The following is a 25,699-nucleotide window of genomic DNA, read 5'->3' as shown; positions in this document are numbered from 1 at the left end:
GGGTCATTGCAGGTGATGGGCCGATGCTTCTCGGCAGGAGGTGGATGGGCAAGGTCCGTGGGAGCTGGGATGACTTCATTCCTCCACAGACCGCTGCCCCCCCCCGGGTTCCCAAAGAGCAGCGCCGACCGAGCTGGAGGAGAAAGAAGCCGTTCATCGGCAGTCTAAGTCCCCACACAGACGAGCAGACCCTGGAAGAGCAGTTTTTCAAGTGCGGGCCGGCGACATGCTGCGGGCGATGAACGGGAGGTCCATCGATGGCCGACAAGTCCAGGGGGGGGCCCACGCAGAGAAAGAGTCGGGCGGCGGTCGCGGCTACCATGGATGCCGGGCCAGTGGCGGCGGCTACGACGGCTGCAGGAGAGGCGGCAGTTATTGGGACAACGGCAGGAGTGGAGGCTGCAGTGGCGGTGGAGGCTACAGCGGCGGTGGGTGCGACTCGGGAGAATGTGACAGCTACTCGGGTGGGTGCAGGAGCCAGAGCGGAGGATGCGGCAGCGATCACGGAGGCCGTTCTCACTGGGACCATGACTGATCGAATCCAAAAGAGCCACTTCTGCCAGATTCAAGATCGGATTGTCTTGTCCGTTTTCCTTCCTTCTTTCTTCTTTATTCCTTCTATTCCAGAGAGGAAAACGTCATGCCAGTGAGCTCAAGATGGTGGTGTGCCTCGTGGCAGCAGAGCTCTGCAGACAAAGCCAAGCAGAGCAACTAAAATGGCAGCGCCCAAGGGATGCCTGGTGGGAACCACATGATGGCGTCTTAAAAGGGAAATACACCCGGGAGTCTTAAAAAGGCTTTACACCGTGGCGGGCCCCACAAAGAGACTGTTGTAAGGCAAGAGCGAGTCTAAATGAGCAATGTGATTTGTATGATGACGTGAGTTATGAATAGAAGTAATATTTTTATGCTGGTTGGGTACTGTGTTTGAAATAAGGGATGTGTATTACAAAAAGAGTTAATACTACAAGGTACAAGAAAAAGGGTAAATGGACGTGACTAACATGATTAATGGACCAATGCGATTCTTGATTTATGTGATTCATGCAATGGTTCAGCGGCTGTAGATGAGCCGCTAAGTCAATCACTTTCTGAGAACAGAGGCACGCACCAAGTATGATACCCTGCCTCAGCACAGCCGGTTATCTCAGGCAAAAAAGGGGCAGTATACTGCCACCGTACTTCACCCAGAGGAGCTGGGATTAAACAATTGTTCAGTGTACCTGCAACCTTTTGACATAACATCTGAACCACATATTATATGTACCATACAAATGTACTGTCTATGTATACCTGTTTTCGGTTGGAGGTTATGCCTGTGTACTTCATCACCCATGTAAGGAATGCAAACGCCACAGTAAGGATTCACACTCACAAAGCAACCAGGACGAACAAGGCCGAGGTTTCCGCTAATGGCTTCTGGACATGGGGGGAGGGGGGGGAGTGAGATGTTATGTATTGTCCAGGTACATTAAATGTATAAGTACAATGGTGCGCCACATAAGAACATAAGAACATAAGAATTAGGAACAGGAGTAGGCCATCTAGCCCCTTGAGCCTGCTCCGCCATTCAACAAGATCATGGCTGATCTGGCCGTGGACTCAGCTCCACTTACCCGCCCGCTCCCCATAACCCTTAATTCCCTTATTGGTTAAAAATCTATCTATCTGTGACTTGAATACATTCAATGAGCTAGCCTCAACTGCTTCCTTGGGCAGAGAATTCCACAGATTCACAACCCTCTGGGAGAAGAAATTCCTTCTCAACTCGGTTTTAAATTGGCTCCCCCGTATTTTGAGGCTGTGCCCCCTAGTTCTAGACTCCCCGACGAGTGGAAACAACCTCTCTGCCTCTATCTTGTCTATCCCTTTCATTATTTTAAATGTTTCTATAAGATCACCCCTCATCCTTCTGAACTCCAACGAGTAAAGACCCAGTCTACTCAATCTATCATCATAAGGTAACCCCCTCATCTCTGGAATCAGCCTAGTGAATCGTCTCTGTACCCCCTCCAAAGCCAGTGTATCCTTCCTTAAGTAAGGTGACCAAAACTGCATGCAGTACTCCAGGTGCGGCCTCACCAATACCCTATACAGTTGCAGAAGGACCTCCCTGCTTTTGTACTCCATCCCTCTCGCAATGAAGGCCAACATTCCATTCGCCTTCCTGATTACCTGCTGCACCTGCAAACTAACTTTTTGGAATTCATGCACAAGGACCCCCAGGTCCCTCTGCACCGGAGCATGTTGTAATTTCTCCCCATTCAAATTATATTCCCTTTTACTGATTTTCTTCCCAAGGTGGATGACCTCACACTTTCCGACATTGTATTCCATCTGCCAAACCTTAGCCCATTCGTTTAACCTATCTAAATCTCTTTGCAGCCTCTCTGTGTCCTCTACACAACCCGCTTTCCCACTAATCTTTGTGTCATCTGCAAATTTTGTTACACTACACTCTGTCCCCTCTTCCAGGTCATCTATGTATATTGTAAACAGTTGTGGTCCCAGCATCGATCCCTGTGGCACACCACTAACCACCAATTTCCAACCTGAAAAGGACCCATTTATCCCGACTCTCTGCTTTCTGTTAGCCAGCCAATTCTCGATCCATGCTAATACATTTCCTCTGACTCCGCGTACCTTTATCTTCTGCAGTAACCTTTTGTGTGGCACCTTATCGAATACCTTTTGAAAATCTAAATACACCACATCCATCGGTACACCTCTATCCACCATGCTAGTATATCCTCAAAGAATTCCAATAAATTAATTAAACATGATTTCCCCTTCATGAATCCATGCTGCGTGTGGTGGGAGACCTGAAAGTACCTGCAAGACAGAGTATAAAAGGCTGCCCACCACACCTGAAAGGCACTCTGGAGTTACACAATAAAGGACCAAGGTCACAGCAGTTACTACAACACCAGACTGCGTGGAGTCAATGATTTGAGTGCTGAATGCACCACAATATAAATGCAAGTTGTTGTTGTAGTGGATATTGGTAATTTGTGGACAGGCTGCCCATGATTTTCTCATCAATAAAATGAATAGGCTGAAAATCATGGCAAGCGCATCCAGGATTTCCCACCATATGACCCTGATGGGTGAGGCTCCATGGTGGGACTTAGAAAACGGTCCCTGTGCTGTCAATGCCTCACTATAAAGTTGAAAATATAACTTCACCACCTTAAACATTCACTCCCTCCACCATCGGCACACCATGGCTGCAGTGTGTACCACCTACAAGATGCACTCAGCAACTCACCAAGACTTCTGCAACAGCACCTCCCAAACCCACGACCTCTATCACCTAGATGGACAAGGACAGCAGGAAAATGGGAACACCACCACCTCCAAATTTCCCTCCAAGTCACACACCATCCTGACTTGGAAATATATCATTGTCCCTTCATCGTTACTGAGTCAAAATCTTAGAACTCTCTACCTCACACACTGTGGGAGCGGCTTCACTATATTGACTTGCGTGGTTCACTACCTTCTCAATTAGGGATGGGCAATAAATACTGACCTTGCCAGCGTCGCCTCATCTAATTGCATTGATATAAACTAGATTAAAATCAGAAACTACTTAATTGAATGGGTAACAATTCTGTCTTAGAAATATTGCCAAGAGAATAAATAGTCTTTTTCTCGTTATAATATCAGCTGATCTGTACAGTTATTTCTCATGACCTTTGCATCCCAACAATCGAATGATTAACAACGTAATTTGATATTTATTTATTTTGAGTAGTAAAAGATGAGGCTTTACCATTTTACAAGTATCTGTACAAATGGTTTCACTGACAGATAGGAAAGTGACATAACAATACATTTAATGAATGTCAGAAGCAACTGCAAGTAAGTTTAAGCACATTTATTAATTGTGCGATATTGTGTTTAATCTTATTCACTCGTATTTACTTCCCTTAGTTGTTGTTTCAAGATAGAACATGCGTCTAAAGTTTTCCAGCAGCACTGCAGTGCTACACTAATGTAAAACAGATCTCACCAGGGAACTTTGCCCCCAGAAGAAAAAATTAAATAGGAATTATTATTTTTCCAAATATATGTATTATCCTTATGCCTTAATATAGATACAGTGTCATGGCTTGCGATTGGGTAAACTTTAATTGTGCTTTCTTTACTTGCTAATAATACTCGAGGGTGATGAGGGTCATATTTCATTCACCTGGCTACAGTGAAATGTCACTGGTTTCTTTGCATGTCATGGTAACTGTTTCTCTATATAAATGGAAAATATTCCATCCTGTCACAGTCGGATGAAGACAAGATGACAGTGCTTTTGTTTCCGGCCTTGTTTTCTTTATTGATCCAAACTCTTGTGGCGGCGGAGCCCAGCTGCAAACTTCGAGCAAAGTTTAATCTCTCCACAGTCTTTGAGGACGGAGATGTGATTCTGGCCGGTTTATTTCCAGTTCATTACCGAATAATTCAACCAGATTCGTCCTTCCAAGTGAAGGCAGTAACGCCACAGTGTGAAGGGTAAGTCTACACTCGAATGCATCGCCGGTCAACACAAGCATTTGCTAGAACTGTACAGCCAGCATCTTCCCAGTTTCCTAACTAGTGTTCACAATGTTCGTCAGTTAAATGTTTTGATTCACTTTTGTATTTAATTTTTTACAAAAAGAATAAAATTGATTGGAGACTCACTTTGAACTAATTATCAGGTAGTTTAGTTTTACCTCTTCTGTTTATTATGATCTGAATTAAATGAACCAAAGGATGAATTCCCATTTACATTGTTCTAAGATCACTTGATACACAATTATAAAATTACTCACTAAAGTAGTTTAATAGAGGCACTAACTGTGCAAAAAATACATAGGTTACACCTACATTAAACAAATGCAGTGAAAAAGTCAAGGTGCATGTTGAGTATTCCTAGAAAAGCAAGGCCAATTGGAATTTCTCCTCTTGTGACAAATTTTATTATTCATTGTTTATCCTTCAAGCTACTTGTGTGTGCAATGCACAGTCTATTAGATAATGTACTGTTTGTTGGATAATGCAATGTCTGTTTTGTTATTGAGCCACACAAATCAAGAATGTCCCAGTTTTGGTTCCTGCTGGTTTCAGCCAGGTCATCATTCAGTTTGTTACAGTTGTCCTCATTACCCTTGGACCAAGAAAAGGAAAATCAGCAAAGATTTCTCAATGCTGACCACTATAGAATCATAGAGATTTACAATACGGGAGGAGGCCATTTCAGCCCATCGTGTCCGCGCCAGCCGACCAAGAGCTATCCAGCTTAATCCCACTTTCCAGCGCTTGGTCCGTAGCTCTGGTACTTTAAGTGCACATCCAAGTATTTTTTAAATGTGGTGAGGGTTTCTGCTTCTATCACCCTTTCAGGCAGTGAGTTCCAGACCCCCACTACCCCCTGGGTAAAGAAATGTTCCCTCATAGCTCCTCTATACCTCCCCTCAATTACTTTAACTCTAAGCCCCCAGCTTGTTGCCCCCCTCTGCCAAGGGAAACAGGTCCTTCCTATCCTTTCTATCTAGGCCCTTCATAATTTTATACACCTCAATCAGGTCTCCCCCAGCCTCCACTGTTCCAAAGAAAACAGACCCAGCATCTTCAATCTATCCTCATAGCCAAAATTCTCCAATCCAGGCAACATTCTTGTAAATCTCCTCTACACCCTTTCCTGTGCAATCACATCTTTCCTGTAATGTGGTGACCAGAACTGCACACAATATGCCAGCTGCAGCCTAACCAGTGCTTTTATACAGTTCAATCATAACCTCCTGGCTTTGTATTCCATGCCTCGACTAATAAAGACAAGTATTCCATATGATTTCTTAACCACCTTATCTACCTGGCCTGCTACCTTCAGGGATCTATGGACCTGTACTCCAAGGTCCCTTTGTTATTCTACTCTTTTCAGTGTCGTAGCATTTAATGTATATTCCCTTGCCTTCTTAGACCTCCCCAAATGCATTACCTCATACTTATTGGATTGAATTCCATTTGCCACTGTTCTGCCCACATGACCAGTACATTGATAACTTTCTGCAGTCCGCTATCTAGTGAGCCCTGCTGGAAACTAGGTGTGTTGAGATTAGTTGAGAACAGAGTCCAGTTTGGCTATTATGCTCTCCAAGCAACAAAAGGTGCTGCCTTTCAACTGTTCAGGCTCACACAGGAAAAAAATCTGTCATGTCAGGAATCAGCCATGGCTCAGTGGGTAGCACACTCATCTCTGAGTCAGAAAGTTGTGGATTCAAGTCTCACTCCAGAGACATGAGCAGGTAATCTAGGCTGATACTTCAGTGCCTGTACTGAGGGAGCGCTGCACTGCCGGAGGCGCTGGCTTTCGGATGTAAAAAATCGCATGCCACTATTCGAAGAAGAGCAAGAGAGTTCTCCCGGTGTCCTAGTGACTATGTGCCTCTCAATCAACGTCACTAAAAGCAGTTGAATTGGTCATTGCTGTTTGTGGGACTTTGCTGTGTGTAGGTTGGCTGCCACATTTCCTACATTACAACTGTGACTGCACTTCAAAATACTTCCTTGGTTGTAAAGCACTTTGGGCCACCCCGAGGTTGTGAATTAAGTGAGGTAACAGAGGGCATCCTCAGCCTATGTACTGTAGAGTCAGTGCTTTCAGGAACAGAGGGGATTTCTTTCTGATTAACGTGATCAATCAATGCTTTTAACTCTATTGAATGCTTCAATATGGCTTCCAGGTCTTTATGTTTGCACATCATAGAAATATGAAAGTCTTTTCCAGAGACAAATTCTTCCAGCAGTGTTATTTCATTAATTATACATAAAAGAAACTGGATTTGCAACTTAATTATTAAACCACCATGCAATATAAACATCCTCGTCTCCGTCATGACAAACACATAGAGGTATTTGGTGAGAACTGACTGAACCAAAGTGAGTTTCATAATCCTATGAATTGTTACATGCCACTACTGAGCTATATGCATTTAACATGTTTACATTACTTTGTATGTATAATGGGAATGAAAAACATATATCCAATGAAACTAATTGGTAACAATTTCATAATTTCAGAAAGGCCACAGGAAATGCTTTTACTGTGAATGCAAAATTATAATCTGGTCCAGTAGAGGGTAATCTTCTGGGGGTAGCATAAGGTACATTGGGGTAGAGTAGAGAGAGTTTTACTGTGTATCGAACCATTCCAGATGTCAAGAGTGCTGCTAAGAAAGATAGAAAGACTTGCATTTATATAGCATCTCTTGCAACCTCAGGATGTCCTAAAGCATTTTACAACCAATGAAGTACTTTTGAAGTATAATCACTGTTGTAACGTAGAAAACATGGCAGCCAATTTGTGAACCGTTAAGCTCTTACAAACAGCAATATGATGATGACTGTATTATCTTTTTTTTAGTATTGTTGGTTGAGGAACAAATATTGGGCAGGACACCCTTGGTGTTGAACGGCTTTTTTCTTCTCCCAGGCTCCTGGCCACTGAAGCCTACTCTGCTTTGGCAGGTTTTCCTGATTCCCTTTCTAGCTGCCTAGTCCCACACCTCCTTCAACTGTTCACACACTCCCTGTGTCTTGTAGAAGTCTTTTATAAATTTGATTTCTCTCATTGTGGCTCATGCTAGATGACTTCTGCCATTTGACCATATCCTCTTCTCCACTGAAGCACTTTTCAGCTCATTCTGTTTATTTTATTGTGTGTCTAGTTGTTTTGTTTCCCCCATTTCTCCCTTCCCTTTGTTGTGCTCCTTTTTAAATACTGCTCATCTGCAACACCTTCTAAGTCTGATGTGGTGCCCATAACCAAAATGTCTCATCTGTTGTTTCTACAGATGCTGCCTGACTTGTTGTGTGTTGCATAAGAACATAAGAAATAGGAGCAGGAGTAGGCCAAATGGCCCCTCGAGCCTGCTCCACCATTCAATCAGATCATCGCTGCTCTTAGACCTCAAATTCACCTTCCCGCCCGATACCAATACCCTTCATTCCAATAGAGTTCAAAAATCTACCGATCTCAGCCTTGAACACATCCAACAGCTGAACATCCACAGCCCTCTGGGGTAGAGAATTCCAAGGATTCACAACCCTCTAAGTGAAGAAATTTTGACTCATCTCAACTCCAAATGGCCGACCCCTTAACCTGAGACTATGCCCACTAGTTCTAGACTCTCCAACCAAGAGAAACAGCCTCCCGGTGTCTACCCTGTCAATCCACTGCAGAATCTTCTATATTTCAATTAGATCACCTTTCATTCTTCTAAACTCCAAAGAGTATAGGCCCATTCTACTCAATCTCTCCTCATAGAATAACCCTCTCATCCCAGGGATCAATCTAGTGAACCTTCCCTGAACCCCCTCTAAGGCAAGTATGTTCTTCCTTAGGTACAGAGACCAAAACAGTATACAGTACTGCAGGTTTGGGCTCACCAAGGCCCTGAACAATTGCAGAAAGACTTCCTTTATCTTGTACTCCAAACACTTGCAATAAAGGCCAACATGCCATTTACCTTCCTAATGGCTTACCGTACATGCATGCTAACCCTCTATGTCTCTTGTATGAGGACACTAAATCTCTCTGAAAACCAATATATAATATTTTCTCACCATTTGAAAAGTATGCTATTTTTCTATCCTTCCTACCAAAGCGAATAACCTCCCATTTCCCCACATTATACTCCATCTGCCACCCTCTTGCCCACTCACTTAACTTGTCTGTATCCCTTTGCAGGCTCATTCTGGTCTTTTCTCTTTTTGTTTCAGATTTCCAGCATTTTCCTTTCTTTCCTTCCTGTTCTCCTTGATCTGGGATGCTTACTGTTCTCTCTGGGTGCCCAAACTGAGCATGTATTTTATATCCCTACAATATCGTCGCTCATCTCAAAAGGTACAAAAAAAAAATCTGGTCCTTATCTCATTGCTGTGGGTGGGAGCTTGCTTGTGCGCAAATTAGCTGCTGCATTTCCGACATTACAACAGTGACTGCACTTCAAAATTACTTAATTGGCTTTAAAGTGCTTTCAGGTATACTCAGATTGTGAAAGGCGATATAATAACGCAAGACTTTAAAAAAATTTCACAATCAATCAATAAGTAAACAAATAAACAGTACAGTGGATTTTTAGCTTGGAATGGAATTGAAAATTGAACACTTTCTATAATGGGCGATCGATTCTGAATGCCACATTTATGTTCAGATGGCATGTTTTAAATCCACCCCTAATCTCTGCTTTTTTGCTAAATTTGGAATGTCACTGAACCTCTATTCTCAGCTTTGATTTCAGATCCTTCCGTTGGGTGCAGACGATGATTTTTGCAATTCAGGAAATAAATAAAGACAAGATACTGCTTCCAGACATAAAACTGGGTTATCAGATTTATGACACCTGCGCAACGCACACCCAGTCTCTCAGATCAGCCTTAGCGTCAACGAGTGGAGAAACTAAAGAAATATTCAATCACGACTGCGAAGGAACCTCCTCTGTTCCTGTAATTGTCGGTGACTCAGGATCAACGCAGTCCATGATTATACAAAGAACACTGGGTCCTTTCAGAATTCCAATGGTAAGTTGGACTAACGCGAGTTTAAGGGCTGCAGTCTGACATCCAGTATTGGATGAGTAGAAAATTCTTCAAATTCTCTAGAGGCTGAACCAGGCTGTTCTGAACCTTGGTGTTGTATCGGACCTTGAGATGAACTTCCAACCACATATGCGCAACATAGAAACATAGAAACATAGAAACATAGAAATTAGGTGCAGGAACAGGCCATTCAGCCCTTCGAGCCTGCACCGCCATTCAACAAGATCATGGCTAATTATTCAACCTCGGGACCCCTTTACTGCTTTCTCTCCATACCCCTTGATCCCTTCGGCCGTAAGGGCCATATCTAACTCCTTTTTGAATATATCTAATGAACTGGCCTCAACAACTTTCTGCGGTAGAGAATTCTACAGGTTAACCAATTTCTGAGACCACCTTCTTCCACCTTCGCAACATCACTCAATTCTACCCTGCCTCAGCTCATCCATGCCTTTGTTACATCTCAACTTGACTATTGCAACACTCTCCTGGCCGGCTTCACATCTTCCATCCTCCATAAACCTGAACTTACCCAAAACTCTACTGCCCGTATCTGAATTCGCACCAGGCCCAGTTCATCTATCTCTCCAGTGCTTGCTGACCTACATTGGTTCCCAGTCCGGCAGTGTCTCAATTTTATAATTCTCATCCTTTTTTTTTCAAATCTCTCACGGCCTCACCGCTCTCTATCTCTGCAACCCCCTCTAGCCCTACAACCGTCCATCAACTTTGCGCTCCACCAATTCTGGCCTCTTGTGCATCTCCGATTTTAATTGCTCCATCTGTGGTGGCCGGCCCTTTAATACCTGGACTCTAACCTCTGGAATTCACTCCCTAAACCTCTCTAACTCTCTACCTCTCTTTCTTCCTTTAAGACGCTTTTTAAAATCTACCTCTTTAACCAAGCATTTGCTTACCTGTCCTAATATCTCCTTATGTGGCTCAGTGTCAAATTTTATTCAATAGTACTCCTGTGAAGTGCCTTGGGATGTTTTACTACATTAAAGGCGCTGTATAAATGCAAGTTGTTGTTGCAATCGCCAGTTTGACACACGGTTTGACATTGTTACTACATCATACTGTGTGAAAGGGTGGCAGGATGCCAATTTTCCCCAATTCTCTGCCTGGTGAGTTGACTATCTTGGCCATGTGATTGAGATTGTTAGATGTGCAGCGCCACAGGGGGAGGAACACAAATTCAAGATTAAGGCACTGGCCATTGTCATGCTCTTCCTATATTGCTAGCTTAATAACAACATTGGCAGCAGCGCCTGTCACACTAAAAGCTTGTGTCCCACGAAAGTTGAGTTAAATTTTGCAGAGATGTTAACCCATTGAAAATAAATACATTTGGATGCTAAGAGAGCAAATTCAATCCAATGGTACAGTGAATTCAAATTCAAATACTCAAAAAAGGACAGATTTCTGATTGAGCATTGAGAGGGGCGATACGAACTTGGCACCTTGGTGGTGAGAATGTACTAAATTATTTCTGATGTATGAGCAAGGGAATCACACCAACTTTAATCATCTTTGCATTGATTTGGGGGATAAAGGTGAATTAAAAAATGATACTCAATTCTAATTTCTAATCAATTTGCACATTTAATATCCTGGAATTGTTTGATTAACCACAGAGATCTCCAATTTGCACAAGTGCTAATTATCCACAATATATCCATTTCTATTTAAATCTATGAGGTACAACACTATTCTGCAAGTATGTACAGTATTTTATTCACCTATTTACTAATGTAAATAACGGGGGACATTTTCACCTTCTTCGATTGACCAGTAAACTTCGAGGACAGATCACCTGCTTGTTATAGAATTTGCCCGAAAAAAATGGAAATGGAAATCAGACGGTTTCTATAAGGGGTGCGTGATCTGAAAATCCAGCTTACCACTCAAGTGATGAAGATAAAAATTAACTTTATGTCTCATTCCTGCCCATGTTCTTTTTTAATGTTGAACTTTTTAATGTCAACTCCACTTAACACTCTACGCTCCATATAACTCGATACCTGACCTCGCAAAGATCTATCGATCATAGTCTTGAATGCTCTAATTGTACCCCAGCAACCAGGGTATGGAGAGTTCCAGATTTTCACTAGCGTTTGTATGAAAAGTCCTTCCTGATTTCACTTCTGAATGACCGAGCTCTAATTGTGAGATGGTGCCCCCTTGTTCTGGACTCTCCCACTCTCGCTATCTACCCTATCAAATCCCATTATCATTTTAAGCACCTTGATTAGATCATCCCTCAATCTTCTAAACTCGGAATACAAGCCACAATTTTTGCAACCAATCCTTATTGCCTAACCCTTTATTCCGGTATAAGTATAATTCTGGTGAACCTACACTGCACCAACTCCACGGCCATAATCTCCTTCCTGAGGTGCATGCTCAGAACTGAACACAATACTCCAGATAGTTTGTGATTAAGACTTTATACAATTGAAGCATTAACTTCCTCCCCGACTCAATTTAGTATATGATAAATAATAAAACTTTGCACCCCTGATATCTTAGATAAATCGCCTTGCGTGTCGCTGAATCAGACAGGCATGGTTTAATCCCAAGTTCAATCCCCAGTCTGTGCTCAGTCAACAGCTCTATAATGCTATAATTGCCTGTGCTGCCCTGGATTTTAGAGAGAGCAAAATCATATGGGGTTCCCACTTCAGGTCAATATAGGGTGACCCATGTTGGAAAGCAAGAGTGTGGCGATTGAGTGAGGATGGGGGATTTGATTTGGCTGTGATTTCTCCATGATGAATAGTCTCCAACTACAGATGAAGAATAGACAGTTGGAACCTGCCTGCAGTGTGTCCAGCTCCCATAATGCGACAGCCCAGTATCATCGAATGCCCTCAGGAAAGGAAAGATAAATGCAACATTTTGCTAAACTTTTATAAATCACTGGTTCGGTTGCAGCTGGAGTATTGTGCTCAATTCTGTGCATCACGCTTTAGGAAGGGTGTCAAGGCCTTAGAGAGAGTGCACAGGAGATTTACGAGAATGGTACCAGGGATGAATGACTTCAGTTACATGGAGGGACTAGAGAAACTGGGGATGTTCTCCTTAGAGCAGAGAAGGTCAAGGGGAGATTTGCTAGAGATGTACAAAATTAAGAAGTGTTTTGATAGAGCCAATATGGAGAAACTGTTTCCAGTGGCAAGAAGGTTGCCAACCAGAAGACACAGATTTAAGGTGATTGGCAAAAGAACCAGTGGTGACATGAGGAACAAAAATGTAGGCAGTGAGTTGTTATGATCTGGAATGCACTGCCTGAAAGGGTGGTGGGAGCAGCTTTAATAGTAACTTTTAAAAAGAAATTGTATAAGTACTTGAAAGGGAAAATTTACAGGACTATGGGGAAAGAGCAGGGAGACTGGGACTAACTGGATAGCTCTTTCAAAGAGTCGGCACAGGAACGATGGACCGAATAGCCTCCTTCTGTGGTGTATCATTCTATCATTCTATGATATCCATCAGAGCCTCAGTGCTATATTAAAAACCACATTGTTGATTTTCTCCAGGTCAGCTACTTTGCATCCTGTGCATGTCTAAGTCACAGGAATAAGTTCCCGGCCTTTTTCAGAACAATGCCAAGCGATGCCTACCAGGCCCAAGGTGTTGCCCGACTGGTGCAGCGGTTCGGCTGGACCTGGGTAGGATCTGTCGCAGGTGATGACGACTACGGCCGCAATGGGATTCAAGCATTCAGCGATGAAGTCAGAAAACTTGGCGTGTGCGTTGCTTTCACTGAAGTAATTCCAAAAGTGTACTCCAGGCGAAAGATACTTCAAATAACGGAGACAATCAAAGCATCTACCGCAAGGGTCATTGTCATGTTTGCCATTGAAGGAGATGCGTATCCTTTGATCAGCGAAGTTGTAAAGCAAAATATCAGTGGTAGACAATGGATAGCGAGCGAAGCCTGGGTTACATCTGCTTTAATTGCAACAAGAGAAAATCTCCTGTCTCTGAGCGGGACAATAGGGTTTGCGATTCACAGAGCAGAAATTCCAGGCCTGAGAAATTTCCTTCTTCAAGCCCATCCTTTCAAAACTCCAAACAATACCTTTGTGAAAGAGTTGTGGGAAGCAATATTTCAATGTTCTCTTGGGACATCGGGTACCATCAAAGGAAATAACGCATCAGAAGTCACTAGCACGCAATGTACAGGCTCAGAGGATTTAAACCATGCCTACAGCATATATTCGGATGTGTCCGAACTGAGAGTTTCTTATAATGTGTATAAAGCCATATATACAATAGCACATGCCCTTCACAATTTGAACTCTTGCAAAAATGGTACTGGGTCACCACTAAATAATACCTGTGCAAATATTTTCAACTTCAAACCATGGCAGGTAAGAGATTTGGGACACTTTGAAAAATTGATAAGATGTTTGGCGCTGCTAATGTACACAAATGATTGCCACACATCCATTTTGTGTCCTTTTCATAATCAACTATGTCATAGCTATCTAGTTATCCCACTCCTCCATGGCTCTCTTGGTGTGTGCACTGCCCAGTGAGGAACTGAGCCTTACAGAGCAGATCGATCCCAAGTTCAATGCCACTGTACAGCAAAATTCTAAAAGGACAAAGGGTGTTAATAAAATAAGCCTGAAGGCTTTGTGTCTTAATGCAAGGAGTATCTGCAATAAGATGGATGAATTAGTTGTGCAAATAGATGTTAACAAATATGATGTGATTGGGATTACGGAGACGTGGCTCCAGGATGATCAGGGCTGGGAACTCAACATTCAGGGGTATTCAACATTCAGGAAGGATAGAATAAAAGGAAAAGGAGGTGGGGTAGCATTGCTGGTTAAAGAGGAGATTAATGCAATAGTTAGGAAAGACAGTAGCTTGGATGATGTGGAATCTATATGGGTAGAGCTGCAAAACACCAAAGGGCAAAAAACGTTAGTAGGAGTTGTGTACAGACCTCCAAACAGTAATAGGGATGTTGGGGAGGGCATCAAACAGGAAATTAGGGGTGCATGCAATAAAGGTGTAGCAGTTATAATGGGTGACTTTAATATGCACATAGATTGGGCTAGCCAAACTGGAAGCAATACGGTGGGGGAGGATTTCCTGGAGTGCATAAGGGATGGTTTTCTAGACCAATATGTTGAGGAACCAACTAGGGGGGAGGCCATCTTAGACTGGGTGTTGTGTAATGAGAGAGGATTAATTAGCAATCTCATTGTGCGAGGCCCCTTGGGAAAGAGTGACCATAATATGGTGGAATTCTGCATTAGGATGGAGAATGAAACAGTAATTTCAGAGACCATGGTCCAGAACTTAAAGAAGGGTAACTTTGAAGGTATGAGGCGTGAATTGGCTCGGATAGATTGGCGAATGATACTTAGGGGGTTGACTGTGGATGGGCAATGGCAGACATTTAGAGACCGCATGGATGAATTACAACAATTGTACATTCCTGTCTGGCGTAAAAATAAAAAAGGGAAGGTGGCTCAACCGTGGCTATCAAGGGAAATCAGGGATAGTATTAAAGCCAAAGAAGTGGCATACAAATTGGCCAGAAATAGCAGCGAACCTGGGGACTGGGAGAAATTTAGAACTCAGCAGAGGAGGACAAAGGGTTTGATTAGGGCAGGGAAAATGGAGTACGAGAAGAAGCTTGCAGGGAACATTAAGGCGGATTGCAAAAGTTTCTATAGGTATGTAAAGAGAAAAAGGTTGGTGAAGACAAACGTAGGTCCCCTGCAGTCAGAATCAGGGGAAGTCATAACGGGGAACAAAGAAATGGCAGACCAATTGAACAAGTACTTTGGTTCGGTATTCACTAAGGAGGATACAAACAACCTTCCGGATATAAAAGGGGTCAGAGGGTCTAGTAAGGAGGGGGAACTGAGGGAAATCCTTATTAGTCGGGAAATTGTGTTGGGGAAATTGATGGGATTGAAGGCCGATAAATCCCCAGGGCCTGATGGACTGCATCCTAGAGTACTTAAGGAGGTGGCCTTGGAAATAGCGGATGCATTGACAGTCATTTTCCAACATTCCATTGACTCTGGATCAGTTCCTATGGAGTGGAGGGTAGCCAATGTAACCCCACTTTTTAAAAAAGGAGGGAGAGAGAAAACAGGGAATTATAGACCGGTCAGCCTGACCTCAGTAGTGGGTAAAATGATGGAATCAATTATTAAGGATGTCATAGCAGTGCATCTGGAAAATGGTGACATGATAGGTCCAAGTCAGCATGGATTTGTGAAAGGGAAATCATGCTTGACAAATCTTCTGGAATTTTTTGAGGATGTTTCCAGTAAAGTGGACAAAGGAGAACCAGTTGATGTGGTATATTTGGACTTTCAGAAGGCTTTCGACAAGGTCCCACACAAGAGATTAATGTGCAAAGTTAAAGCACATGGGATTGGGGGTAGTGTGCTGACGTGGATTGAGAACTGGTTGCCAGACAGGAAGCAAAGAGTAGGAGTAAACGGGTACTTTTCAGAATGGCAGGCAGTGACTAGTGGAGTGCCGCAAGGTTCTGTGCTGGGGCCCCAGCTGTTTACATTGTACATTAATGATTTAGACGAGGGGATTAAATGCAGTATCTCCAAATTTGCGGATGATACTAAGTTGGGTGGCAGTGTGAGCTGCGAGGAGGATGCTATTAGGCTGCAGAGTGACTTGGATAGGTTAGGTGAGTGGGCAAATGCATGGCAGATGAAGTATAATGTGGATAAATGTGAGGTTATCCACTATGGTGGTAAAAACAGAGAGACAGACTATTATCTGAATGGTGACAGATTAGGAAAAGGGAAGGTGCAACGAGACCTGGGTGTCATGGTACATCAGTCATTGAAGGTTAGCATGCAGGTACAGCAGGCGGTTAAGAAAGCAAATGGCATGTTGGCCTTCATAGCGAGGGGATTTGAATACAGGGGCAGGGAGGTGTTGCTACAGTTGTACAGGGCCTTGGTGGGCCACACCTGGAGTATTGTGTACAGTTTTGGTCTCCTAACTTGAGGAAGGACATTCTTGCTATTGAGGGAGTGCAGCGAAGGTTCACCAGACTGATTCCCGGGATGGCGGGACTGACCTATCAAGAAAGATTGGATCAACTGGGCTTGTATTCACTGGAGTTCAGAAGAATGAGAGGGGACCTCATAGAAACGTTTAAAATTCTGATGGGTTTAGACAGGTTAGATGCAGAAAGAATGTTCCCAATGTTGGGGAAGTCCAGAACCAGGGGTCACAGTCTGAGGATAAGGGGTAAGCCATTTAGGACCGAGATGAGGAGAAACTTCTTCACCCAGAGAGTGGTGAACCTGTGGAATTCTCTACCACAGAAAGTAGTTGAGGCCAATTCACTAAATATATTCAAAAGGGAGTTAGATGAAGTCCTTACTACTCGGGGGATCAAGGGTTATGGTGAGAAAGCAGGAAGGGGGTACTGAAGTTTCATGTTCAGCCATGAACTCATTGAATGGCGGTGCAGGCTAGAAGGGCTGAATGGCCTGCTCCTGCACCTATTTTCTATGTTTCTATGTTTCTATGACTAACGCAATCTCACTTATGACAGCAGTAGGGATGCCACAACAGGCCGCTGGCCCCAGTTCCTTCTGGGTTAGGAAACAATTGCCCTGTTGCATGTACGTCTTGTTTTCTGACAATACCTTGTTGAACCTATTGCACATAATGGGATAGATTTTCATCTTCACCGCTTAGGCAATGAAATGGCAGAGTGGATCGCCCATACTCTATAAAGAGTGAATGGTCAGCCTTGCCAGTTTACCATACAGGCGGTGAAGATGAAAATCTGCCCCAATAAGTTTCCATTGTACTTACTAAAAGGATAATTCATATATGTCATGTATGACTGAAATTATCTGGTCATATACATAGAATTATACAGAACATATCGCACAAAATCGCCCAACTGGTCCATGCTGCTGCTTATGCTCCACATAAGGCTTCTCTTACCTTATCTCATCTCACCCTATCAGCACATCCTCTATTCCTTTCTCCCTCACATGTTTATCTAGTTTCCCCTTAAAGGCATTTAGTGGAAGAGCATATGTTGCAGATATATGCTTGCAGGGTCGAGTCATGAATCCTAGCTAGCAGCAGTGCCCTATTTCGTATAATATTTGGGCGAGGAGGTCCACCATATATCGAAGGAAACACCATTCTGTCTTTGATCTGAATGAATGGTGTTTAAAAACCTGGATCAAGGAATCTTCCTCACAGTGCAGAAAGGAAGCTGGACGTGTTGGACTTTTTCTACTTTGAAATTGGCCCACAACCTGCAATGCCCTACTACCACACCTCATAATGTCCTCAAGGAGCCCTAGTAATGCTTAATTACAGTACAGTAGTCTGGTAGTTCAGGTCCTGAACTGATAATTTAGAGATTGTGGGGTTAATTTTGACTGGGCAATAGTGTAAAATAGCTAATATTGGATCAGCCGCCCATTATACATCTCTCCTGATTGAAGCCAATGGAAAGGAAAATTCGGTGCAGATGTATAATGGTTTTATATTATCATTCAAATCATAATGAATCGCTGTGAGTTCAAATCCTAATATGGCCAGATATGAACTTAAGTTACTAAAAATCTAGCTAACACCACGTAGAAAATTACCATGAAATCTGCCTGATTATTGTAAAGACACAATTGGCTTATTATATCCTTTAGGGAAGGGAAACTATCAGGTCTAGCCTGTTTGTGACTCCAGTCCCATAAGAAGTGGTGGACTGTTAAATGCCCTCTGATGTGGTTTTGCAAGCTATTTACTTGTTAGGGCAACTGGAGATGGACAAGATAGGCAATCTTGCCAGCATTGCAAATATCCAGTGAATATTAAACAAGAATAGCAATGGTGTTCACTGATTATATCGCCGGACTATATTCACCTCTATATAGGGAGCCAACCCTGTTGAAGTGTTGGTTGAAGTTTTATATCCAAGAAGAATCAGATTATATGATGAAAATCTTAATGGGCCTAAAATTCTGGCCTCGCCGGGTCCATACGGAGTGCACACAAACCCGGGAGGCCTCACAAAAGTCGGTTTTCGGGGTGCAATGCGCACGTACCGAAAACCGGTTTTTCCAATCTGTTAAGATTTCTCCTTCGGATCCCAGGGAGAAGGACATCCGCGCAGGAGAGATTGGGCTATTTGACCAACTCATGCTTAGCCAATGTCCCTCAAACTTTTATGCCTGGTAAAAGCAGGTGCATAGCCTACTTTTACCAGTGTAAGAGTTTTAAAATATATAAAAATTTAATTTAAACACACATTTTATGTTAAAAACCCTGTCGATTTATGTAAGTTTATTTTAAATCCTATTAAACACATAAAAAAATTCCAAAAAATATATATTTTTTCTAAAACATTTAATTGACTTTAATTTCAATTAATTTTAAATATGAGAGGTGTTTTTTAATTTATTATGTAGTGTTTCTTGCTTTAGGGGTTTATTTGCATTGATAATAATGGGAACTCGTAAAAACGGAGGTCCCATTATTATCAATGACAATACTGCAGTGGTTGGTGGTCCAGGCCCATGTGACTCCAGCATTTTCGTACGGACGGGGAAATCCTCTTCCCGTATGCTACGCATGGAATGAATGCCTCCGACTGCAATCGAAGGTGCCCCTGGGACCAGCAGGTATTTTTGTAAAATAATTTTGAGTCGGGCGCGTTCGTCTGAAGGAAGCCTCCGACCGAAATTTCACCCCCAATATTTCTTTAGCATTATCAATGTATATAGCAGTGTAATATCTGATTTATACAGTTTGTGCAGACACAGGGCCCGAAATTCAGTACCGCTGGAAAGCTGGTGCTCCCTCCACCTTTTTGTGGCCATTAGCGCCGACATATTTGAGTGGCTGGGCCACCCCATATTCAGCTCCAAAAGTGAACATATGGGTTCCAGCGCTAATGAACCCTTCCAAAGTGGATTTTTCAGCGGTGTGGCTGTCTTAATTTGAGCGTTATCACCACTGAGAAATTCAGCTTGCAGGTAATGGTTTCTAATGAGCCAGCTGCTCGATGGCATTTTTAAAGGTCCTGAGGGGGGGAAGGTGGTTCGAAGGAAGTTGGAAAGATGGCTGGTGTAAGAGGGGCAACGATAGCCAACAGGTTCACTGATATGGAGCTGGAGACACTGATAGACAGAGTGGAGGACAGAAGAAGAATACTGTTTCCGGACGTGGGGAGACCTGGCAGACAGGCAATACATAATGCATGAAGGAAGATTGCAGGGGAGGTGAAAAGCACCTCCATATATGTGAGGACGCACCCTGCCAGGAGGCTGCTGGCCAGTCTGCACCCGACCCTTCCAGGGTGGTGAAAGGTCAACACCTCTTAGCTCTGGGGTGACGAGGATCCTCCTCCTCCTCCTGCAACTCTTCCTTCTCCTTCTCAGGTGGTACTGCTGGCTCGACCTCCAGCAGCTGTTACCTCATGATGGCCCTCTGCTTAAGGATACCTGTGCACTGCTCGATGATGCACCTGGTGGCACAATGAACATCATTGTATGCATGCTCTGGAACTGTCCTGGGTTCCGCAGAGGAGTGAGCAGCCAAGTGGACAGGGGATATCTCAATCCTAATTCGGGCCGGTGAAGACGGCGGGCACACTGATCTGGCACAGAATGAATGAATCATGGCTGTTGCCTCCCTTACCCGCTGCCTGTCTGCACGGTGCTGACGGCGATGGCTTCTCCTACGTGCTGCCCTGCTTCTGACCAGTTGTCGCTCTCCCAAAACTCCTCCCATCCTCAGGGTGAACCCTGCCAAGCAGGTCTCTGCAGCCCACAGGACTCCACTAAAGAGTCAGACCTGAAAGTTGTACAAAAGTACAGGGGTATGTGCAAACCTCTGAGCAACACTCAGCAGGTTTAATAGAGCCAAAACAATTAATAAAAATATATGAAAAGCTAAATACTGCGGATGCTGGAAAATGAAATAAAAATACTAATATGTAATAAAACTGTTTAGCTACCAAAAGGCCCCAGAGGTGTCACATTCGAGCACCGCACTGAAAACCTGGCGAGGTTCCTGCCGGGAAAAGTTCTACCTCTTCCTCGGTGAATTTCGCTGTCCTGCTGGCTTCTCAGCAGCCCGCACGCTGCTTCCCTCTCCGCAGGAAACTTACCTTTACAGTGGATTCACCACGCCGTTTCTGGTGGACGTGAACACCGTTCAAATCCTCCCCGCGATGAATATGGCTCGGGGAGGGAAAAGTACCCGACCGTGGCGGCCGATCGATTTATTCAGGGATGATGAATTTCGGGCTCACAGTATCATGGACATGGGGCGTCTTCTAGTTAGCCTGCTACATTTGTAAATTAGGCATTATGAGCTTTGATGTGTAAGGGCTAGTATTGACTCATGTTTTAATCTTTCCAAAGCTCCTCCATTACCTGAAAGACGTGAGATACACCACTAAGTTTGGGGAAGAGATTTATTTTGATGAGAATGGTGATCCACTTGCATCATATGATATTATCAACTGGCACAGAAAAGCAGACGGTTCCGTTAAGTATGTTCAAGTCGGCCGGTTTGATGCAGCTTTAGGTTTGGGATACGATCTTTTGATAAATGAAGAAAACATTATTTGGCACAACAATCAAATAACGGTAAGCTGGGTCAATTGTGCAATTATTTCTACAGCCAGCATGTTTTGCTGATAGATATTGATACTGGTATCAGTAACAGTGACCAGGTAGCTATCCGAATGTCATAAACCCAAATGGTTTGTTAATGTCCTCACCCAATCTGGGCCTATATGTGACTCCAATCCCACACCAATGTGGTTGACTCCTAACAGCCCTCTTGAAGTGGCCCAGCAAGCCACTCACCAACTTCTCAGGGCAACTAAGGATGGAAAATAAATACAACAAAAACTTGTATTTACACAGCAGCGTTATTGACACTGAGCCACATAAGGAGATATTGGGCCAAAAGCTTGGTTGAAGACGTAAGTTATCAGAAGCGATTTAAAGGAGAGAGAGGTGGAGAGGCAGAGAATATTAGGGAAGGAATTCCAGAGTTTAGGGCCCAGGCAGCTGAAGACAGAGTCGCCAATAGTGGAGTGATGAAAATCGGGGATAAGCCAGAATTGGAGGAGCACAGAGATCTCGGATGGTTGTAGGGCTGGAGGCAGTTACAGAGATCGGGAGGGGCGAGGCCATGGTGCAATTTGAACACAGGGATCAGAATTTTAAAATCGAGGTATTGCCGGACCCTGAGCCAATGTAGATCAGTGAGCAGTGGGGTGATGGCTGAACGAGCCTTGCCACTGATGCCTACATCCCAAGAATCAATAAAAGAAAAAGATTGACCTTGAATGGAATATGTAAAAATTGACCATTTATGTGTGTGTTTCTCATATTTGTAACTTAGGTCCCCCGTTCAGTCTGCACAGAGAGCTGTCCTTCTGGCACGAGGAAAGCAGTTACAAAAGGACAACCAGTTTGCTGTTCTGATTGTTTGCCGTGCCCTGATGGTGAAATTAGTAATGACACAGGTAAACTATCAATTCTCTCAAAAACCCTAGTCCAACAATTACTTGAATTCTACTCCCTAGTCGATTATCGATCTTGTACTCAGGAGCAGAATACAATACATGTGCATCTGAGACTGGAAATCCTGCTGTAACCTCTGGCCTCCATCCTCCAGTATCTTTCTTCTCTTGTTCCTTCCAAGGATCAAAATGACTTCCTGCAAGCTCTTCCCCCTCCCTACATCTTCACTGTGTTTAAATCAAAAGACACAGCACTGCCTCCTATACTAACTTATTGAAACAGCGATCCAATTAGTTCCGCTGCCTTGCTCGTTCCACACAGCCCTGCAATTTTTCATTTACAAATATATATCCTTTCCTCCTTTTGAAAATTACTAATTATTCTGCTGCCACCACCCTTTCAGGCAGTGTATTCGAGGTTGAAAATAACATAACCTGTGACCGTGATCGAGGTGCTTTATCTCTACTCATCCTCCCTGACCTCTCTGCAGTCTTTGACGTGGATCACCACGCCATCTTCCTCCAACTCCTCTCCTCCGTTGTCCAGCTCAGTATGACTGCCCTCACGAGATTCCACTCTTACCTTTTCAATCAGCCAGAGCATTTCCAAGAAACGCTTCTCTCCCCGCCCCACACCATTCCCTCTGGAGTCCCCAAGGATCTATCCTTGAAACCCTCCTCTTCCTCATCCCTTAGCAGAGAGGTCAATCCTTTGCCAGAGAAGTCTATAATCAAGGGGCATAGATTTTTAATAATTGGTAGAAGGATTCGAGGGGAGTTAAGGAGAACTTTTTCATCCAGAGAGTGGTGGGGGTTTGGAAATCACTGCCTAAAAAAAGGTAGGAAAGGCAGAAAGCCTCATCACATTTAAAAAGTACTTGGATATGCAGTTGAAGTGCTGTAACCTACAAGGCTATGGGCCAAGAGCTAGAAAAGTAGGATTAGACTGAATAGATCTTTGTCGGCTGGCACAGACATGATGGGCCGAATGGCCTCCTTCCCTGCCTCAAATGTCTATGATGCTATCTATTATGTATTGAATAAAGAGTCTGACCAGATACTGTCAGCTCAAAGTAAAGTGTGACCGCAGTCCTTTATTACAGGTCTCCAGATGCCTCTCCAGCCTGTGAGGCCTCCTTAAGTACAGGTGCTCCCAAGGGATTGTGGGATTCCTTGGGACTCCAGGGGATGAGCCCTCTGGTGGTTAAACAAGGTATTTACAGGTTTACATATAAAACACTATCCAAATGGTGCTCCCTAGTCACATCGTCCCCAGATATAGTGTCTGCTTCCATTCGCACACTGATCATACCCAACTCTACCTCTCCACCAGCTCTCCCACCTTCTTCAGTGCCTCTGTGTTGCCAAACTACTGGTCTGACATCCAGTCTTGGTTGAGCTGAAACTTCCTCTATGTAAACGTCGGGAAGACCAAAGCCATTATTGTCTTTGTCCATTGTCACATCTCCATACCCCTGCTATTGATTCCACTCTCCTTCCCAACCACTGTCCCAGACTAACGCAGAATGCTCACCACCTTATTGTTCTATTCAAGCTCCAAATTGAGCTACTGACCCCCATAATCTCTCCATCACAAAGACCGCTTACTCCCACCTCCCTAACATTGCCCGTCTCTGCCCCTGCCTCAATCCATCTGCTGCTGCATCCATGTCTTTTACACCTCCAGACTCAACTATTCCAATGGTCTCCTGGCCAGCCTCGCATGCTTCACTCTCTGTAATCTTCAGCTCTTCCCAGAACTTTGCTGCCCTCATCCTATCCCACACCAAGTTCGGTTCATTCATCAACCCTTTCCTCACTAACGTACATTGGCTCAAGCTCCACAATACATTCAATTTAGCATTCTTATCCTTGAGTTTAAATCCTCTCATGGCTTTATCCTTGCTTATCTCTATAATCTCTTCCGCCCCTATAACCATCCCCTCCCCCCCCCACAACCTGAACTCTCCTTTGCACTAACTCTGACCTCTTGTGTTCCACCCATATCCCTTCACCCACTCTTGCTGGCCTTGCCTTGAGGAGTATAAGCCACACGCTTGGGAATTTCCTCCCTAAAATCCCTCGGCCCCTTTCCTGTCTCCACCTGTTACAATTCACCTCAACGACCAAGTGTTTTGGTCACAATTCTTCTGACCTTCCAGCATCCATTTTCTGATTATATCTCAGCAATGCACTTTTGGGGTGATTTTTTAATATTAAAGGCGGTATATCATTGCAACCTATTGTTGTTTTATCCTTAGATTCACTAAACTGTATTCCATGTGCACTGGAAGACTGGCCCAACCTACAAAGAAACGAATGCATCCCAAAAGAAATTGAGTTCCTCTCATTTGAAGACGCCATGGGAATCACGCTGACCACTGTGTCCTTGCTCGGAACGGCCAGCACAGTCGCTGTTGCAGGGGTGCTCTGGTATTACAGGAAGACTCCCATCGTGCGAGCCAACAATTCCGAACTCAGTTTCCTTCTTCTCTTTTCCTTGACGTTGTGTTTCCTGTGCTCGCTGACTTTTATTGGCCAGCCGTCAGTGTGGTCCTGCATGCTGAGTCACACACTGTTTGGTGTCAGCTTCGTTCTCTGCATCTCGTGTGTGCTGGCCAAAACCCTGGTCGTGCTGGTGGCCTTCAAAGCCACCCTCCCGAGCAATAACATGATGAAATGGTTCGGAACTCTGCAGCAAATCCTCAGCGTCCTGATCTGCACAGTTGTCCAAGTTGTAATCTGCATTGTGTGGCTTCTGGTATCATCGCCATCTCCAGTAAAGCAGACCAAATATTACAACGAGAAGATTATTTTTGAGTGTGATTTAGGCTCGGTGACGGCATTTTGCTGCGTGCTGTGTTATATCGGCTTCCTATCCTGTATGAGCTTTGTGCTCGCATTTTTAGCTCGAAAGCTGCCGGATAATTTCAACGAGGCTAAATTCATCACCTTTAGCATGTTGATCTTCTGTGCAGTTTGGTTGACTTTTATCCCAGCCTACGTCAGCTCACCCGGAAAATACACCGTCGCGGTCGAGATCTTTGCCATTTTGGCATCGAGTTTTGGTCTGCTCATCTGCATATTTGCACCAAAATGTTACATCATCCTGTTACAGCCAGAAAAGAACAACAAGAAACATCTTATGAATAAAACAAGCCAGCACAAATCTTACCAACAGTCTTAAAATGTTTTCATCCTAAAAATAGACATTTAGTTGTGTTTATACAGTGGGGTAGAATTTCCGCTCTGGGCGCAATAGGTACTTCGGGCGCAAATTGCGCTCCAAATCTTGCTAGCTTTCTGCTTTGAATATATATTTTTTCAAATTTCCATTACTCATTTGCGTCTGGGCGAACATGAAGTCGCCATTAACCAATGCAATCGGACAGTGTTTTAGAATGTAATTGTTTATTTTAAAATAAGCCTTGATTTTATTTGAGAGTGGCAACCTGGTGCAGATTTATTAATACAGCTGAAAATTGGTATATCACAAATAAGAAGAATTTTTAATCAGAGTGTCTAGTCCATCATCTGTGAGTAACCTAATTTTAAATAACTGAAAATGACTTTAAAAATCTATGCAGAACCATTTAC

General features: G+C 43.6%; 1 protein-coding gene across 1 annotated transcript; it reads left to right on the top strand.

The window, feature by feature from the left end:
- The first annotated feature begins 9,288 nt into the window (after positions 1 to 9,288).
- On the top strand, positions 9,289 to 25,325 carry LOC139265423 (extracellular calcium-sensing receptor-like). The gene is made up of 5 exons (XM_070882426.1): positions 9,289 to 9,561; positions 13,122 to 13,958; positions 20,988 to 21,215; positions 21,982 to 22,105; positions 24,364 to 25,325. The coding sequence occupies exons 1-5, from the start codon at positions 9,304 to 9,306 to the stop codon at positions 25,287 to 25,289; spliced, it is 2,373 nt and encodes a 790-aa protein (XP_070738527.1). The 5' UTR covers positions 9,289 to 9,303; the 3' UTR covers positions 25,290 to 25,325.
- Positions 25,326 to 25,699: the final 374 nt, after the last annotated feature.

The sequence above is a fragment of the Pristiophorus japonicus genome, chromosome 6 (genome assembly GCF_044704955.1).
Source record: "Pristiophorus japonicus isolate sPriJap1 chromosome 6, sPriJap1.hap1, whole genome shotgun sequence".
In the NCBI taxonomy this organism is placed as follows: domain Eukaryota; kingdom Metazoa; phylum Chordata; class Chondrichthyes; family Pristiophoridae; genus Pristiophorus; species Pristiophorus japonicus.
The sequence above is the reverse complement of the archived record's forward strand: the minus strand, read 5'-3'. Positions and strand labels throughout refer to the sequence as shown.

Coding starts and splice junctions, on each gene's coding strand:
- LOC139265423 (XM_070882426.1), top strand. CDS start 9,304: ATGATTTTTGCAATTCAGGAAATAAATAAAGACAAGATACTGCTTCCA. Junction 9,562..13,121: donor GTCCTTTCAGAATTCCAATG/GTAAGTTGGACT, acceptor GATTTTCTCCAG/GTCAGCTACTTTGCATCCTG. Junction 13,959..20,987: donor TCAACTTCAAACCATGGCAG/GTAAGAGATTTG, acceptor ATCTTTCCAAAG/CTCCTCCATTACCTGAAAGA.